The sequence below is a fragment of the Oreochromis niloticus genome, linkage group LG7 (assembly GCF_001858045.2).
Source record: "Oreochromis niloticus isolate F11D_XX linkage group LG7, O_niloticus_UMD_NMBU, whole genome shotgun sequence".
NCBI lineage: Eukaryota > Metazoa > Chordata > Actinopteri > Cichliformes > Cichlidae > Oreochromis > Oreochromis niloticus.
In genome coordinates, this window is record NC_031972.2 from 22,891,510 (window position 1) to 22,907,223 (window position 15,714).

A 15,714-nucleotide genomic window follows, 5' to 3' on the forward strand; every position below is an offset into this window, starting at 1 on the left:
AAGATGACACTTGAGCACAATGTTTTCTGGATTTCATAACTCTGTGCAGGCTGAATATGTAATGCAAAAATTACAATATGCAGTAAGAAATCAAATTGGGATGTGAAATGCTGTTAAAATGCTGCAGATGTCAAGCTGATGAAGATTTGGTGCACGATGAAATATCGGCTGCGTCCCCCACGCTGACTCTTATTAGAGCTGCTTTGAAAAGAAGTTGTGTTATTGATACTGCATGTTTTTTACTTTGATTACAGTTTGCGTGAAATCAATGTACACCCACCTTAACCCTTTAGATTGTGTTGTAGTTCAGAGGCTTCCAGGCAAATTTGTGGCAGTAGAAGAGAGTCTGCACAGAGTGAGACATGGATCGCATGTAATACTGCAGTATCTGAAAGCTGAACAAGTGAATTCATTGTAATAGAGGTTTACTTACTCCACACTTGAGAGCAGTCTTGACGTCTCTGCATCTGTATGTTGTCAGAGTGCATGGATCTGCAGGTTTAAAGCAGGAGATGGAAGGAAGTTCACTTGGTAACTGAGAATTCTTTAAAGGGAGGTTTTGTGCATTTTGATTTGTGCTTTCAGATTAGACGGATGCATCCAATTTAAATCTCAGTTCCTGGGCCTAAATAGTACTGTAATGCATGAATGAAGCAGTTGTAACTATTGTATTATGCCATATTAGGTCTGCACTTAAACTTTTTAAATATAAAGCATGTACAAGACAAATTAATGGACATCCTGGTCTCTGGAGATCTTGTCCAACATATGACAGATTGAGTAAATAATCACAATCACTGCAATAAAAGCAAGGGAGGACAAACTGACCCACAAGCGGAGATTCTTCCCCTTTGCAGAAGTGCATGAGGTGACAGATGGCCTGCGGGGTCGCATAAGCCAGGATTGCATCCAGCACTGTCCTGCTGACCTTGTCGATCACAGTCTCACACTGGTTGCGGTAGGCGGCCGGCAGAATATGGCAGATCTCTTCCAGCAACTTGACCACAGCTTCCTGTAGAAGAGGAGCAGAGTAAAAAACACGGAGAGTGATTACTCTCAGCTGTGTGGTCTGATGGCTTTTAAGTGTCTGTGGGCAGCACAAGGAAGTACTGTTTTCATGTGCGCCACACAACCGTGTTTCACCTCGGTTCTTTCTTTAGGAAGCAAACCCTCCAAAGTCTTGATGAGGAAGGTGCAGAAGGAGCATTCGGTTGAGGGCTTCACCTGTTTGAGGCACATAAATGGCAAGAGTTCAGCACAATGGGGATTTTTTTGTTTTTGTACCCCCCCCCCCCCCCCCCCCCCAAGTGTGTCTTTCTAAACTTCATATATGCTGTGATTAAACTTCAGATACTCACATTATCACTTGTCACAGCAGCCTGAAGGGCCTCATGGGCAAAATAGCTGAGCATCTGCTCTTTATCACAAGAGCTGCAGAGCCCAAGGACTTTACACACCTCCGCTGGTTTCTGTGGAAGAGAGAAAAACATGTTTACTGACCTCTCAGTAGTGTCAGAAATGCCAAACTCAAGGATGCATCCAGTCTCTGACTTATTAGACTTACCAAGATGGAAGTAACAAAATTGATGGCCAGTGGGAACATCTTCTCCACCTCTTGTTTGCAGAGATTGGCAGCTGGACCGTGCATGAGTGCACATACGCTTTCAATGCCATTCATGATCTTTTTCTGTGCAGAATAACGCGGTGAGTCAGATCATTGACTTAAAGACTGGTAGCCCATTTTGTCTTCAGCTAAATAAGCAGAGAAGCAGGTTTCGCAGTTTTTCGTTTTCACATTATATAAAAATACTTGTTAACTTATTAAAATGCATTTAAATCTGTCTTCTGCCCCTTTAGCTTTCAACCAATCACAACATGCTCATTAACTACCTACTAATACTATGAGGCCCTAAAACAAAATCAAAGTGTTGTGGATGTAAAGCTTCAGTACAAAATCTTAACAGTCAGAGTTAACAAGTGAACTGATTGAATACTATTCAGTTTTCTATTTGTGCCTAACAGTAGCAGCTTTTTTTCAGACTTGTTTACTATGGTGTCATGTGGTAGTGTTTGAGAACAAGGCATTACACAAATACAGTGGCTTGCAAAAGTATTCAGCCCCCTTGAACTTTTCCACATTTTGTCACATTACAGCCACAAACATGAATCAATTTTATTGGAATTCCAAGTGAAAAACCAATACAAAGTGGTGTACACGTGAGAAGTGGAACGAAAATCATACATGATTCCAAAAATCTTTTACAAATAAATAACTGAAAAGTGGGGTGTGCGTAATTATTCAGCTGAGTCAATACTTTGTAGAACCACATTTTGCTGCATTTACAGCTGCCAGTCTTTTAGGGTATGTCTCTACCAGCTTTGCACATCTACAGACTGAAATTCTTGCCCATTCTTCTTTGCAAAACAGCTCCAGCTCAGTCAGATTAGATGGACAGCGTTTGTGAACAGCAGTTTTCAGATCTTGCCACAGATTCTCGATTGGATTTAGATCTGGACTTTGACTGGGCCATTCTAACACATGGATATGTTTTGTTTTAAACCATTCCATTGTTGCCCTGGCTTTATGTTTAGGGTCGTTGTCCTGCTGGAAGGTGAACCTCCGCCCCAGTCTCAAGTCTTTTGCAGACTCCAAGAGGTTTTCTTCCAAGATTGCCCTGTATTTGGCTCCATCCATCTTCCCATCAACTCTGACCAGCTTCCCTGTCCCTGCTGAAGAGAAGCACCCCCAGAGCATGATGCTGCCACCACCATATTTGACAGTGGGGATGGTGTGTTCAGAGTGATGTGCAGTGTTAGTTTTCCGCCACATATAGTGTTTTGCATTTTGGCCAAAAAGTTCCATTTTGGTCTCATCTGACCAGAGCACCTTCTTCCACATGTTTGCTGTGTCCCCCACATGGCTGTTAACAATGGCTTTCTTCTTGCCACTCTTCCATAAAGGCCAACACGACTAATAGTTGTCCTATGGACAGATTCCCCCACCTGAGCTGTAGATCTCTGCAGCTCGTCCAGAGTCACCATGGGCCTCTTGGCTGCATTTCTGATCAGCGCTCTCCTTGTTCGGCCTGTGAGTTTAGGTGGACGGCCTTGTCTTGGTAGGTTTACAGTTGTGCCATACTCCTTCCATTTCTGAATGATCACTTGAACAGTGCTCCATGGGATGTTCAAGGCTTGGAAAACCTTTGTAGCCTAAGCCTGCTTTAAATTTCTCAATAACTTTATCCCTGACCTGTCTGGTGTCTAAATCCAATCGAGAATCTGTAGCAAGATCTGGAAACTGCTGTTCACAAACGCTGTCCATCTAATCTGACTGAGTTGGAGCTGTTTTGCAAAGAAGAATGAGCAAGGATTTCAGTCTGTAGATGTGCAAAGCTGGTAGAGACATACCCTAAAAGACTGGCAGCTGTAGTTGCAGCAAAAGGTGGTTCTACAAAGTATTGACTCAGGGGGCTGAATAATTACGCACACCCCACTTTGCAGTTATTTATTTGTAAAAAATGTTTGGAATCATGTATGATTTTCGTTCCACTTCTCACGTGTACACCACTTTGTATTGGTCTTTCACGCGGAATTCCAATAAAATTGATTCATGTTTGTGGCTGTAATGTGACAAAATGTGGAAAAGTTCAAGGGGGCCAAATACTTTTGCAAGCCACTGCATGTTACTATTTATTAATGTTTTCATATTTGCTCACATTATTTTTATATGATACTATTTAAAAGTCTTGAACCCCTTTTTCTTGTTAAGACACTTAATACTGACCTATGATGCATTCAAGCATCAAAACCCTAGTATTAGTAGTATTTTTGCACAAACCTAATCAAAGGTTGGCAGACATGTGCAGCGTGTCCTTAAAAAGTTTCAGGAAACTGGACAAATATAGGATAAAAGTGTTCGTTATAGCCTAACAAGAGATGGTCTGAGTGGACAGGGTGGTTGTCAGGAAGCCATTCATAAGGAAGGGAAATAATGAAAGAAGGTTGACCAACGGGACTTATGGAGTGATGAATCATCATTTGAAACATTTTGGGTTTAAGTCATTTTCAGAGGAGCTCAGTGAAGAGATCCAACAGTGAGGGTTTACAGCCATCTGGCATCTGCCGTTGAGTGGGGATGCATTTCATCCAGTGGTGTGCCTGCCACTAATGGTCATGGATGGGCCTCCCAGAGCCCAGACCTCAGCATTATTGAAGCAGTGTGGGATCATCTTGACAGAGAGCAGAACAAAAGACAGCCGACATCCAAAGAAGAGCTTTGAATGTCCTTCAAGAAGCCTGGAGAACTCTTTCTGAAGACTAATAAGAATATTAAGAAATAACAAGAAAACAGTTTAGAGTGTGTTGAAGAATAAAGGCAGTCATACCAAATACTGACTTTTAACCTTATTAGAATCAGACTGGTTTTGTCTCTTACACTGTATTTCCATGTATGTTTGCACATTTCAATGAACCACTGCACCTTTTTCCCAGCAAAACAACCAAACGAGGGGTGGTTCAAGACTTTTGCACAGTATTGTGTAACAGTTTTTTTTTTTATGCTAGTAACAGATATTTAGTTGATTTCTGTTTTTTGTGATTAACAGAGTGCACCGATACAGTAACATGTGATTAAACGCTGGTATTTTTTAGGTGTTACTTCGTAGCTGCAGAGCCGAGCAGATTTAAAGATGAAGCGTGGACACTGAGCAATGCTGTGTTTGGGGGAACTCAAATATTCAGACACTGATGTGTTGTTTATTATTTTATATATACATCACTCCATGTTAGTGTGAAAAAGGAAAAAAGGGGGCTTTCACAATACTGCTGTGTTCATTAAATAAAGGCATTGCTTGACTTCACACGAGTGTGCGCTCCGCTTTTCTCCATGCTGCTCTGCTACATAAGCTCCAGACAAATACTATGTAATAAATCCCAAACATCTTTTTCTGCATCTTTCCATGTGTTCATCCTCTTTTATATCAATGTCCATCAACATAAGTGATAAAAAAAAAAAATCTTATTTCTGTCTTGGAGCCTGTAAACCAGATCAGGCTAGATCAAAAGAGGATCTTGGAAGTCGTGTGTGTGTGTGTGTGTGTGTGTGTGTCTGAACAAAATTTGAATGGGAAATTTCATTTCAACTTTTCTTAGAAAAAATAGGAAGTGGCTTACCACCAAAACTATGAAGTGACCTTTAGTTTGGGGTGTGTGTGTGTTTTTAAGACATGCACAACTGGTTACAGATTATTTACATCTCTGAAGGTGAAAAATGTGCTTTAGATGATAAGATTACACTAAAAATTCCTGGAATGTAAAAAATTTAGTTTTTCTGTATTCATGCCACAGGCCTCATATTTTATTCTTATATAATCTATTTAATATGGGCATGGAAGATGTGGATAATATTATCAGTGAACAAATTTGAACATTTAGGAATGTTTGCTCCTCGGGCACCAGGTGTACTCACCTGCAGGTCTGCATTGGAAAGCATGTCAACAAGGAGTTCAAATATTTTGGTGCAGTCCTGGCAAACATCTCCGGTCTAAAACACAAAATCACATGATGAACATAAATGAATACCCTAAATCTAGGTTTTTGCAGTGTTGGGATCTCTGTGCTGTGGGCACAGTTTAGTTTGGTTTAAAGTTTATTCAATCTGGATTCGAAAGTAGGTGGTAAAACTTTTACAACTGTTTATAACTCGACACGTGACAGCAGACTTCTTCATTTTGAAGAAATGAAAATCTCACTTCTCAACACTGCGCCCTTACGTTTGCTTTTGCCCTCACTGTGAGCAGTGCTAAAGTATCTCACAGTCCTATAGTGTCATTACAATTCCCCACAAAAAAAAGAGTTTTAGGGAAAAAGTCTGCAAAACATGTTCATGGTACTCAGGGAAATTATGTGAGTTTTTTCCTTTTTCCTAACTACTACTAAATTTTAAATCACAGATGTCCAACTCTTTTCACATCGAGGGGCCACATACAGCCCTCTTTGATCATAAGTGGGCCGGACAAGTGAAGTTTCCCTTCCTGTGAGTTTAAAGGCTACACCCTGACTGCCTGAGATATTTTAACATAAGAAAAAGAAATGCAATTTCCACAGTTCATTTCAGGTTTTCTACACGACAAAGAAATGCCGCTGTAGTAAATAAAAGACCTCTGTTAGCACGAGGGGCTTAAATTGTAGAAAAAATTCTATAATTAAAAAATGGAAAAAAATTCTTCCTGTGCACGCATTGTAAAAATTAGAAATTTCTATAGTCAAAACAGCAACAATTCTGTCTTCTACTTATTTATTTTGGTCTACTTTGAGTGGCCATGCAGGAGGCCTTCATTAGTAGGCAATGCTGTAAGACTCATGAAAAGATTTTCCAAAGTTGTGCAGTGGACCGAATTCTGGCCCCCGTCACTTATGTTTGACACCCCTGATATAAATGTAAAACATGGTTAAACTATGAGAAATCACTTACTTTTAACTCTTCAGGAACGCTTTCCAAACCACCGCTGCTGTAAGTCAAGGCTGCAGGAAGAAATTTTCATTAATAACCTCCACTTTAATTAATCTTATCACTATACTTTATTTTATTGTCTTACCACAGCCTTGGAGAGCAATGGAGAGAAGCAGGGCAAATGTAAGCAGGGCCATCTTCTGTTAATCTCTGGAAGTCTTCCCTCCTGACATCTGTGGGTGAACTGCAAGAGCTGCTTATATCTGACCCACAGCTGTGGTCTCCACCAGTTAGATTTTTTTTTTTTTTTTTTTTTTGGTGGGGGGGGTGGGAGGGGGCATGCTTGAACTAATTTGATAAGATCTCATTCAGTTAGCGGAAGTTTTTTTTTCCCCTCCCATTCTCAATATGGTAATGTTAGTCGAGTTTCATATTCACTTCCTCACACAAAGGTGCAAAAACAAGTTATTATTTTATCTTTCAAGACATGTGTGGGCTTTTTTGTAAGTATGTTCTGTATTTCCTAATGCACTACACTATCATATCCAGCGCTGCATACTTTATCGCTCTTTCTTTAAAACTATACCATTCACAACATAACTGTTTCAGATTCTAATCTCAGTTTGCATTTGACAAACATAAATGGGGGAAATGTTTCTCCTGCTAACTAGTTCCTTTTAGCTTCCCAGAGTCTGTGCAATATCAGCATATAATATAAAACATGTAGGAATTTGCCTTACTGCCTTGACCTAATGCTAAACAACGAGCTTTGATAACAACATATCTATGACTGTAGGTCATTGTTAAGTTTATTTTACATTTAAAACTTCTGTGACCTGCCATTGGTTCTACTACTTCCTGTGAACTGGAACAAATGAAAATAACTTGCTCAATACTGTCAGACAGAGTAGATGCTTAAAATCAAACAAAATGTATTGTTAGACACTAAAAACCCGGGTAAATATAGAACACATTTTCCAAATGATGGTTTCATTTATTAAGAGAAAAAACTAAACACACCCGCCTACTGGGCCTACTGTTTGTAAAAAAAAGGTTGCTGTGACTAATCACATTTGTAGAAACCTGAGGTTAGTTTCACTAACCACACCCAGGCTTGTTGAATCAAGAAAACACTTAACTAGAACCTGTCGGACAAAGTGAAGTAAAAGATCTCAAAAAACGAGATATCACGTCACAATTTAAAGAAACTCAGCTGAGAACAGCTGAGAAAGAACGGCACTGATGCTTTCTGTAAAGGTTTACAAAGCCATTTCTAATGAACCATGGTGACAGCCATTATCTACAAACAGGTAAACCTTGGAAGAGTGCTGACTAGGGATGGGTATCGTTTAGGTTTTATCCGATACCGGTGCCAAACCGGTACTTTTGAAACGGTGCCGGTGCTTAAACGGTGCTCAAACCGGTGCTTAAAGAATGGAGAACACAAAATTGGTCCAAAAACCTCTCATGTTTAGCTGGTTTTTTTGTAAAAAGATAACAATGTTAGCCTTTTCTGCAGCTATAGGGCATATATGGTCTCACTCTTGGCTGGAAGCAGTGCTTAAACAATGGAAAAAACACAAACTTTGTCCAAAAACCTCTCATGTTTAACTGTTTTCCACTTTTTCTTTGGTCATTTTAGCCTTTTTGGCCAGGGTGAAGGGAGCATCTGCCATCAAACAAGAAGACAGCCGCATGTAACTATGACGGTGTTTGCTAGTTCACCTTACATGCATTAATGTAATAATGTGGTTAGCGTACTCAACGTTAATTACACACGAACAACATGAAGCTACTCACGCAGAGGAGAACGGCTGCTGCTGCCATCATCATCCGTCATCATTTCTGCTATGCTAACAGGGCTAGGGGCCAGGACTCTACTCTTCGGGTTTTTGGGAGATGTTAACTCCGGGTCCGATAACAGGCACCACACCCGCAGTAGATGTGCTCGGTGTGAGGTCTCACAGCAAGCTATCAAACACGGCGTATTTCTCGGCTTTTAAAAAACCGCTATGCGTCGCCAGGTGTTTCATCGGATTTGAGGTGTTACCTCCTTTGACAGTATCACAGTATCAGCTTAAAGCACTTGTTGCAGGCTGCTGAGTTTGCATCTTTTGCTGTGAAGTACAGCCAGACTTTTTACGCTTCGCCTTGGGCGTTTTTAATCTGTAGCTCTGCTCTAAAAGAACGTACGTACCTGGCCCCGCCTACTATCCTCGGAAACGTAAAATGATTGGCTAGAATTGGCTCAGGAAAAAAAAAAAAGCACCGAAATAAAGCACCGAAATGTGCGCTGCTTTTCGGTCTGGTTACTACCGTTTATGTCAGAACCGGTGCGACACCGGTACCCATCCCTAGTGCTGACCCTTCCCAGAATTTGTGAATTTCCCACCTCAAAATGAATCCAAGAGCACATTCACAACTCACAAAAGAACCCAGAACAACATATACAGATCTGCAGGCCTCCCTTCCCTCTGTTAGGGTCAACAATAAAAAAAGAGACTGACCATTTCATAAAAAGAACGTCACGCTAACAGTCAAACACGGTGGTGGTAGTGTGATGGCCTGGGGCTGCTTTGCTGCTTCAGGACCTGGATGAATTGGCGTAATTTGTTGGAACTGTGAATTCTGCTCTCTATGCAGCAGGACAATGATCCAAACACACCTGAAAATCCACGTCTGAATTGCTCAATTCAGACGTGGATATCAAAGTTTTGGAGTGGCTTAGGAAAAGTCTGGACATGAGATGCTTTTGGCATGACCTTAAACAGGCTGTTTAACCTTTAACCGTAAAAATGTGGCTGTAATAAAGCTGTTCTGCAAAGAGGACTGGGACAAAATTCCTCCACAGTGATGTGAAAGACTCATGATTACAGTTCTTGCTGCCATGGGTGGGACAACCAGTTATTAGGATTAGGGAGCAATTATGTAGTTTTAGCTTTTTCCTCTTAATAAATCAAATAATTTAAACTGATTTTTTTTATTTGGTTATCTTTTTCTAAAATTAAAATGTATTTGATGGTCCTGAAACATGTAATTATGACAAATATGCAAAAAAAAAAATCATCATTAAGTTTCAGCAGGTTCCTGGTCACTAATTTGTGCAGAGTAGTGTGGGGGGTTTTTTTGGTGAAGATGTGCATTATTATTTCACTGACTGCTATAGAAGATAACCGAGGCCACATTGTTTGCACTACATTTTGTAACACCTGCGCAATCACATGTTCAGGTTCAAATAAAATGTAAGTCAAAAGCAGCACGAGGCTTCAGTTACAGGAAATCACGACACTAGTTCCCTTTCTTGCTTCTTCAACTTTTGTGTTTGCATTACAACACAAGACTGCTCAGTGACACCTCAGATGTACCTGCTCCCACAAGTTTAGACAAGAAATAATCCAAAAGCTATTCAACTGGAAATATACCAAATATCAACATACAGGGAGTTCGTGGAGTGATTTTGTTGGAAAGACGCGGCTCTCTGGACTTTACAGAAATCTTTTTTTTTTCATATAGTTAAATTATAATGCAAATTGTTGAAGTCGTTTATTTCTATACAAGACAATGTAGAAAATTAGAATTTAGAAAACTGTGAGGCTATTTAATTATAACAACTTAATAAGGACTTTATATACATTTTTAATGGATTTGGCTGATTTAACCAAATTCTAGAAACCTTTGAGTCATATTTATCTAGATTACAATTATTTTGTATTATTTAAAAAGAAATATTTTGTACCTTTGTGTTTCTGCTTGGTTCAGAAAAATGTCTCTCACTCTTTTGATAACATCCTGATTTTTTTTTTTGATTAAATCTCACACCAAACCAAGTGAAGTTCTGAAAATTGCCCTGTTCACAGCTGTGGACACAGATAAGGGGAAGCGTCACCGTTTTGAACAGCAGTGGTCTGAGACTGCAAACCTCTTCCAGGGCCTGAAATTCCCTCCACGACAGGCACAAATTGAGACCATGAAGACTTGCAACAGAAAGACATCTGGATTTGGATGCATTCCTGATATGTTCTTGAGAATTTTGATTGTTTGTTTGCTTTTTCCTTTAACAATCAATGTGCATTTGTGAAGATATGCTGGGAAACATGCAGTTTTATAAAGCCCAATTCCAAAAAAAAAAGCCTGGATCCACATCAAACAGCCCAGCAGGTAGCTCTGCGTGTTTGATTTAGCAGATTTTTTACGCTCGATGTCCTTCCTGTTGCAATCTGGGATCACCAGGCAAATGTGTAAACCACTAAACTTGGTGCAGCTCATGCTGTTTTTATATAGTCTCTACCTGATTAACCTTGGAGGGGAAATCTTAGGTCATTAAGTCACCGTGAGTATTTTCAATGTTTCTGTTTCTCTCATTCTTGTTGTTCACAAATTTCCAAAACCGTATTTTCACAGCACAGTCAATGACTTTACACACAGCACAGATATGTGCAAGTTTTCCATATAATAAAATCATTCCCTATATAAAAAAAAGAGTAATATAATAAAACAATAACAAAATATGAACACAGTGCAAATTGCAAATGGTTTCAAAATGACTCAGGTAATGCAATAATATGGTTGCACTGCAGGTTTGCAGTGTGGTAGTTAAAACTGTGTCTAAACAGTTGTTATGCGGACATTTGATGGACTAGTTAAATGTGTTTATGGCTCTTGGCTCGTAATTCAGAGCTTCAAGGTCTATGTGTGAAAGGTTGCTCTAGTTTGCTGGATGAGAGAAGTTCAATTTGGCTGTGCGTGGGTGTGCTTGGTCCTTGCAGATGGTGTTGACTTTCCTCAGTCAGTGCCTGCTGTAAATGTTTTCCAGAGCTGAAAGCTGTCCCCCGACAGACTTCCCCTTTCTCGATATAACCTGAGTTTTCCTGTGAGAAACCACAAAAAATACAGTAGCAGCACCTGTCAGAGGAGAACATATCACTTCAGTTATTTCAATATGCCTTACAGTTTCAGTCTAGATGCCAACAGTGAGACAGTTTTACATAAATGTCATTCCCTTTCATCCCCATTACAGTCTTGGTGCACAGCTCCTTATCATTACTGGAGTGTTTTTCTGTATTCTTGCAGCAAATCTGCCTGCTATTTAGATTTGAGGTAACATCCAGGAAATTTGTCCACCTTAACAATAAAAATACAAATAAATCTTTGTAATTCAACTTTTGTTTTGAGTGACTATTTTTTTTAGAATATTATACATAATGATCAAGAATTTGTTATATAGTTGGTAGAGTTTCAGTTACAAATAAAGCAGCGAGCTATAAAGAAGTGAAAGGACTCTGTTTGTAACCCATGCTTGATTTACACTGTGCAACTGTAACTGCAACTTTTTACAGTAAAGTTCTGCTTTTTTTAAACTTATGCTTGTAAATTTATGGTGGTCGGAGAGTTTGCTGCCTCTTCTATGCTGTGACTCAGAGTTCTCATCATAGGGGGGACTTTCTACTTCACGTCCCTTATGTCTGTCACCAAACTTTGCCTTTCTCCTGCGCCCTCAGATATACAGCCGGGGCATATTCACCTGGAAGAACAGGGAAGTCCTAAGCTTCCTGTTGTTCTTCTTTATCTCTTGTATTGGTATAGATATAGCTTAGTTATTGATTATTCCCTAACCCACTCAGGTGTAATAGGAGATAATACTGTTCTGTTTCTATTCTCAGCCAGTGTTTGGTTCAATCACTCATTTACCGGTAGGGTGTGTTGTGACACCCATAGACTTGACACAGATAGTTTATCAGTTCTTGACCTTGGTAAGAATGGCTTTTACTGAAACACTTAAGCCTGGGGACGAACTTCCCATCCAAGTCACGTGAGCAAATCCAGGAAAACCAGAGCTGACAGCAGGTGAGCTGTTCACGTCAGGCAGGGTACTCACCACAGGGATGGACAGTGTTGACCTCTGGTGGGGGGGAAAATTGAAACAGGGACCATCCAGGCTCTGTGAATGACTGGAAGGTTTAATTATTACAGTCTTCACTATCACTGGAACAGATAACTATCTTAGGTGAGATCATTATTGACACACTGCCAGTAAGTGTTAGAAATCCTGCTAAGAAAATTCTCTGGAATGTGTATTACAATGGCAAAGGTGTGTGATGGCCAAAGCTTCAGCTTTGCAACCTGGTTGAGCGCGTGATCACGTGCCACAAGACTTGGTGCAGCAGTCTGGGTGTGATTCTGTCTCTGAGCCCAAACCATAGTTCAAAAGTAAAAGTCAGAACCAAACAGTGATTCTGGAGTATCATTTAATCCCAAATGATTACTGAAAAAACTCCAGGGCTTGAGCACAGTTCTTTGTTGGTGCTACATTGACCTTTGCAGACATATGTAGCTGTCAGGTGTCTAAATCTGTAGAAGAACTGGAAATGTAGGCTCCTCTTCTTCATGTTTCTGTTTGTGTTTAACCTTTAGCCTGAGTGCTGCACAGATGACCTTAATTCAGTGTGGGTAAAGCACTTCTTTGTAACAAAGTGAAACAGCGGCATGCATGGAAAGGGAAATAACCACTCCTGACCAAAAAGTCTCACATTTGTCAACAAACATCTTGATGATCCCCAAGACTTTTATGGACTCAGGAGACAAAAGTTGAACTTTCTTGGAGGTTGGAGTCCCGTTACGTCTGCATAAAACTAATACAGCATTTGATAAAAAGAACATCACACCAACAGTCAAACATGGTGTTATAGCCTGGAGCTGCTTTGCTGCTTCAGGACCTGGATGAATTGCCATAATTTGTTGGAAATGTGAATTCTGCTCTCTATGCAGCAGGACAATGATCAAAACACACCTGAAAATCCACATCTGAATTGCTCAAAAACAACAAAATGAAAGTTTTGATGTGGCCTAGTGAAAGTCTGGACATGAGATGCTTTTGGCTGTCCATGCTTGAAAACCCTCCAATGTGACTAAATTAAAACTGTTCTGCAAAGAGGAGTGGGACAAATTTCCTCCACAGTGATGTGAAAGACTCACCGGCAGTCATCACAAACGCATGATTACAGTTCTTTCTGCCATGGGTGGGACAACCAGTTATTAGGATTAGGGAGCAATTATGTAAGTAGTTTTGGATAGAGTTTTCCCCTTAATAAATGAAATAATGAAACTGAACTGAACTGAATTTTACATTTACTCAGGTTATGCTTGTCTAATATTAACATTTATATGTTTTCCTGAAACATGTAATTATGACAAATATGCAAAACAAAACAAAAAACAAAAAAACCACTAAGAAAATAGTAGTGACCTCTGGTGGGTGAAAGGATTAATTATTACACTCTTCACTATCACTGGAACAGATAACTTAGGTGAGAACATTACTGACGCACTGCCAGTAATAACAGTAACAACCATTGTGTTTTTAACCCAATCATTGAAGCCTTAAGTCAGTTTTAGTGCCAGTTTAGTGCACCTGATTAAGCAGGTGACCGTGTGCCACAAGGCTTGGTGCAGCAGGCTGGGTATGATTCTTTCCTCTTCTACTTTTTGGTCTGAAAACTCTTCAGTCCTATTAAAGGTGGAAAAACTTTTTTTTCTTTTTTTTTAAGGAATATTTAAAAAAATCTAAAGGATAGAGTGAGAGAGAAGCCAGGACTCGGCTGATGTGATCACATCTGATAAAAGTGATAAAACACCACTGCCGTGTTTTGAATTCATAATCAGGAGGGAAGTGGCGTTTCTTCACTCTGAGGGTTTTTGTCCTATTCGTGGCGCAATCATTATTATCATACCTGTTGCAAAAAACATTTTTATCCACTTCCCCAGAACCAAACTGTGATTCAAAAGTCAAAGTCAGACCCACACAATGATTCTGGAGTTTTGTTTATTACTAACTTATTACTGATGAAACTCCAGGGCTTGAACATGGCTCTTGGTTGGTGCTACGTTGACCTTTGCAGACACATGTAGCTGTCAGGTGTCCAAATCTGTGGAAGAACTGGAAATGTAGGCTCCTCTTCTTCATGTTTCTGTTTGTGTTTATCCTTCAGCTTAACTTCTGCACAGATGACTTTAATTCAGTGTGGGTAAAGCACTTCTTTGTAACAAAGTGAAACAGCGGCATGCACGGAAAGGGAAATAACCACTCCTGACCAAAAAGTCTCACATTTGTCAACAAACATCTTGATGATCCCCAAGACTTTTATGGACTCAGGAGACAAAAGTTGAACTTTCTTGGAGGTTGGAGTCCCGTTACATCTGCATAAAACTAATACAGCATTTGATAAAAAGAACATCACACCAACAGTCAAACATGGTGTTATGGCCTGGAGCTGCTTTGCTGCTTCAGGACCTGGATGAATTGCCGTAATTTGTTGGAACTGTGAATTCTGCTCTCTATGCAGCAGGACAATGATCCAAACACACCTGAAAATCCACATCTGAATTGCTCAAAAACAACAAAATGAAAGTTTTGGTGTGGCCTAGTGAAAGTCTGGACATGAGATGCTTTTGGCTGTCCATGCTTGAAAACCCTCCAATGTGACTAAATTAAAACTGTTCTGCAAAGAGGAGTGGGACAAATTTCCTCCACAGTGATGTGAAAGACTCACCGGCAGTCATCACAAATGCATGATTACAGTTCTTTCTGCCATGGGTGGGACAACCAGTTATTAGGATTAGGGAGCAATTATGTAAGTAGTTTTGGATAGAGTTTTCCCCTTAATAAATGAACTCATTTAAACTGATTTTTTTATTTGGTTATCTTTTTCTAAAATTAAAATGTATTTGATGGTCCTGAAACATGTAATTATGACAAATATGCAAAAAAAAAAAAAATCACAATCACAAAAATCACAAATGCATGATTACAGTTCTTGCTGCCATGGGTGGGACAACCAGTTATTAGGATTAGGGAGCAATTATGTAGGTAGGTTTGGATAGCCTTTCCCCTTAATAAATCAAATAATGAAACTGAACTGAACTGAATTTTACATTTACTCAGGTTATGTTTGTCTAATATTAACATTTATATGTTTTCCTGAAACATGTAATTATGACAAATATGCAAAACAAAACAAAAGAACAAAAAAACCACTAAGAAACTAGTAGTGACCTCTGGTGGGTGAAAGGATTAATTATTACACTCTTCACTATCACTGGAACAGATAACTTAGGTGAGAACATTACTGACGCACTGCCAGTAATAACAGTAACAACCATTGTGTTTTTAACCCAATCATTGAAGCCTTAAGTCAGTTTTAGTGCCAGTTTAGTGCACCTGATTAAGCAGGTGACCGTGTGCCACAAGGCTTGGTGCAGCAGGCTGG

At 39.7% G+C, this 15,714-nt stretch overlaps 1 protein-coding gene across 1 annotated transcript; it reads right to left on the reverse strand.

Annotated features, from left to right (window-relative positions):
* Window positions 1-22: 22 nt before the first annotated feature.
* sftpba (surfactant protein Ba) lies at window positions 23-6,754 on the reverse strand. Its single transcript, XM_003444313.5, has 10 exons — window positions 6,597-6,754; window positions 6,473-6,522; window positions 5,468-5,542; window positions 1,565-1,687; window positions 1,359-1,469; window positions 1,144-1,224; window positions 829-1,012; window positions 434-492; window positions 281-346; window positions 23-198 (listed from the first exon to the last, which is right to left on the reverse strand). The coding sequence occupies exons 1-9, from the start codon at window positions 6,646-6,648 to the stop codon at window positions 290-292; spliced, it is 792 nt and encodes a 263-aa protein (XP_003444361.1). The 5' UTR covers window positions 6,649-6,754; the 3' UTR covers window positions 23-198; window positions 281-289.
* Window positions 6,755-15,714: the final 8,960 nt, after the last annotated feature.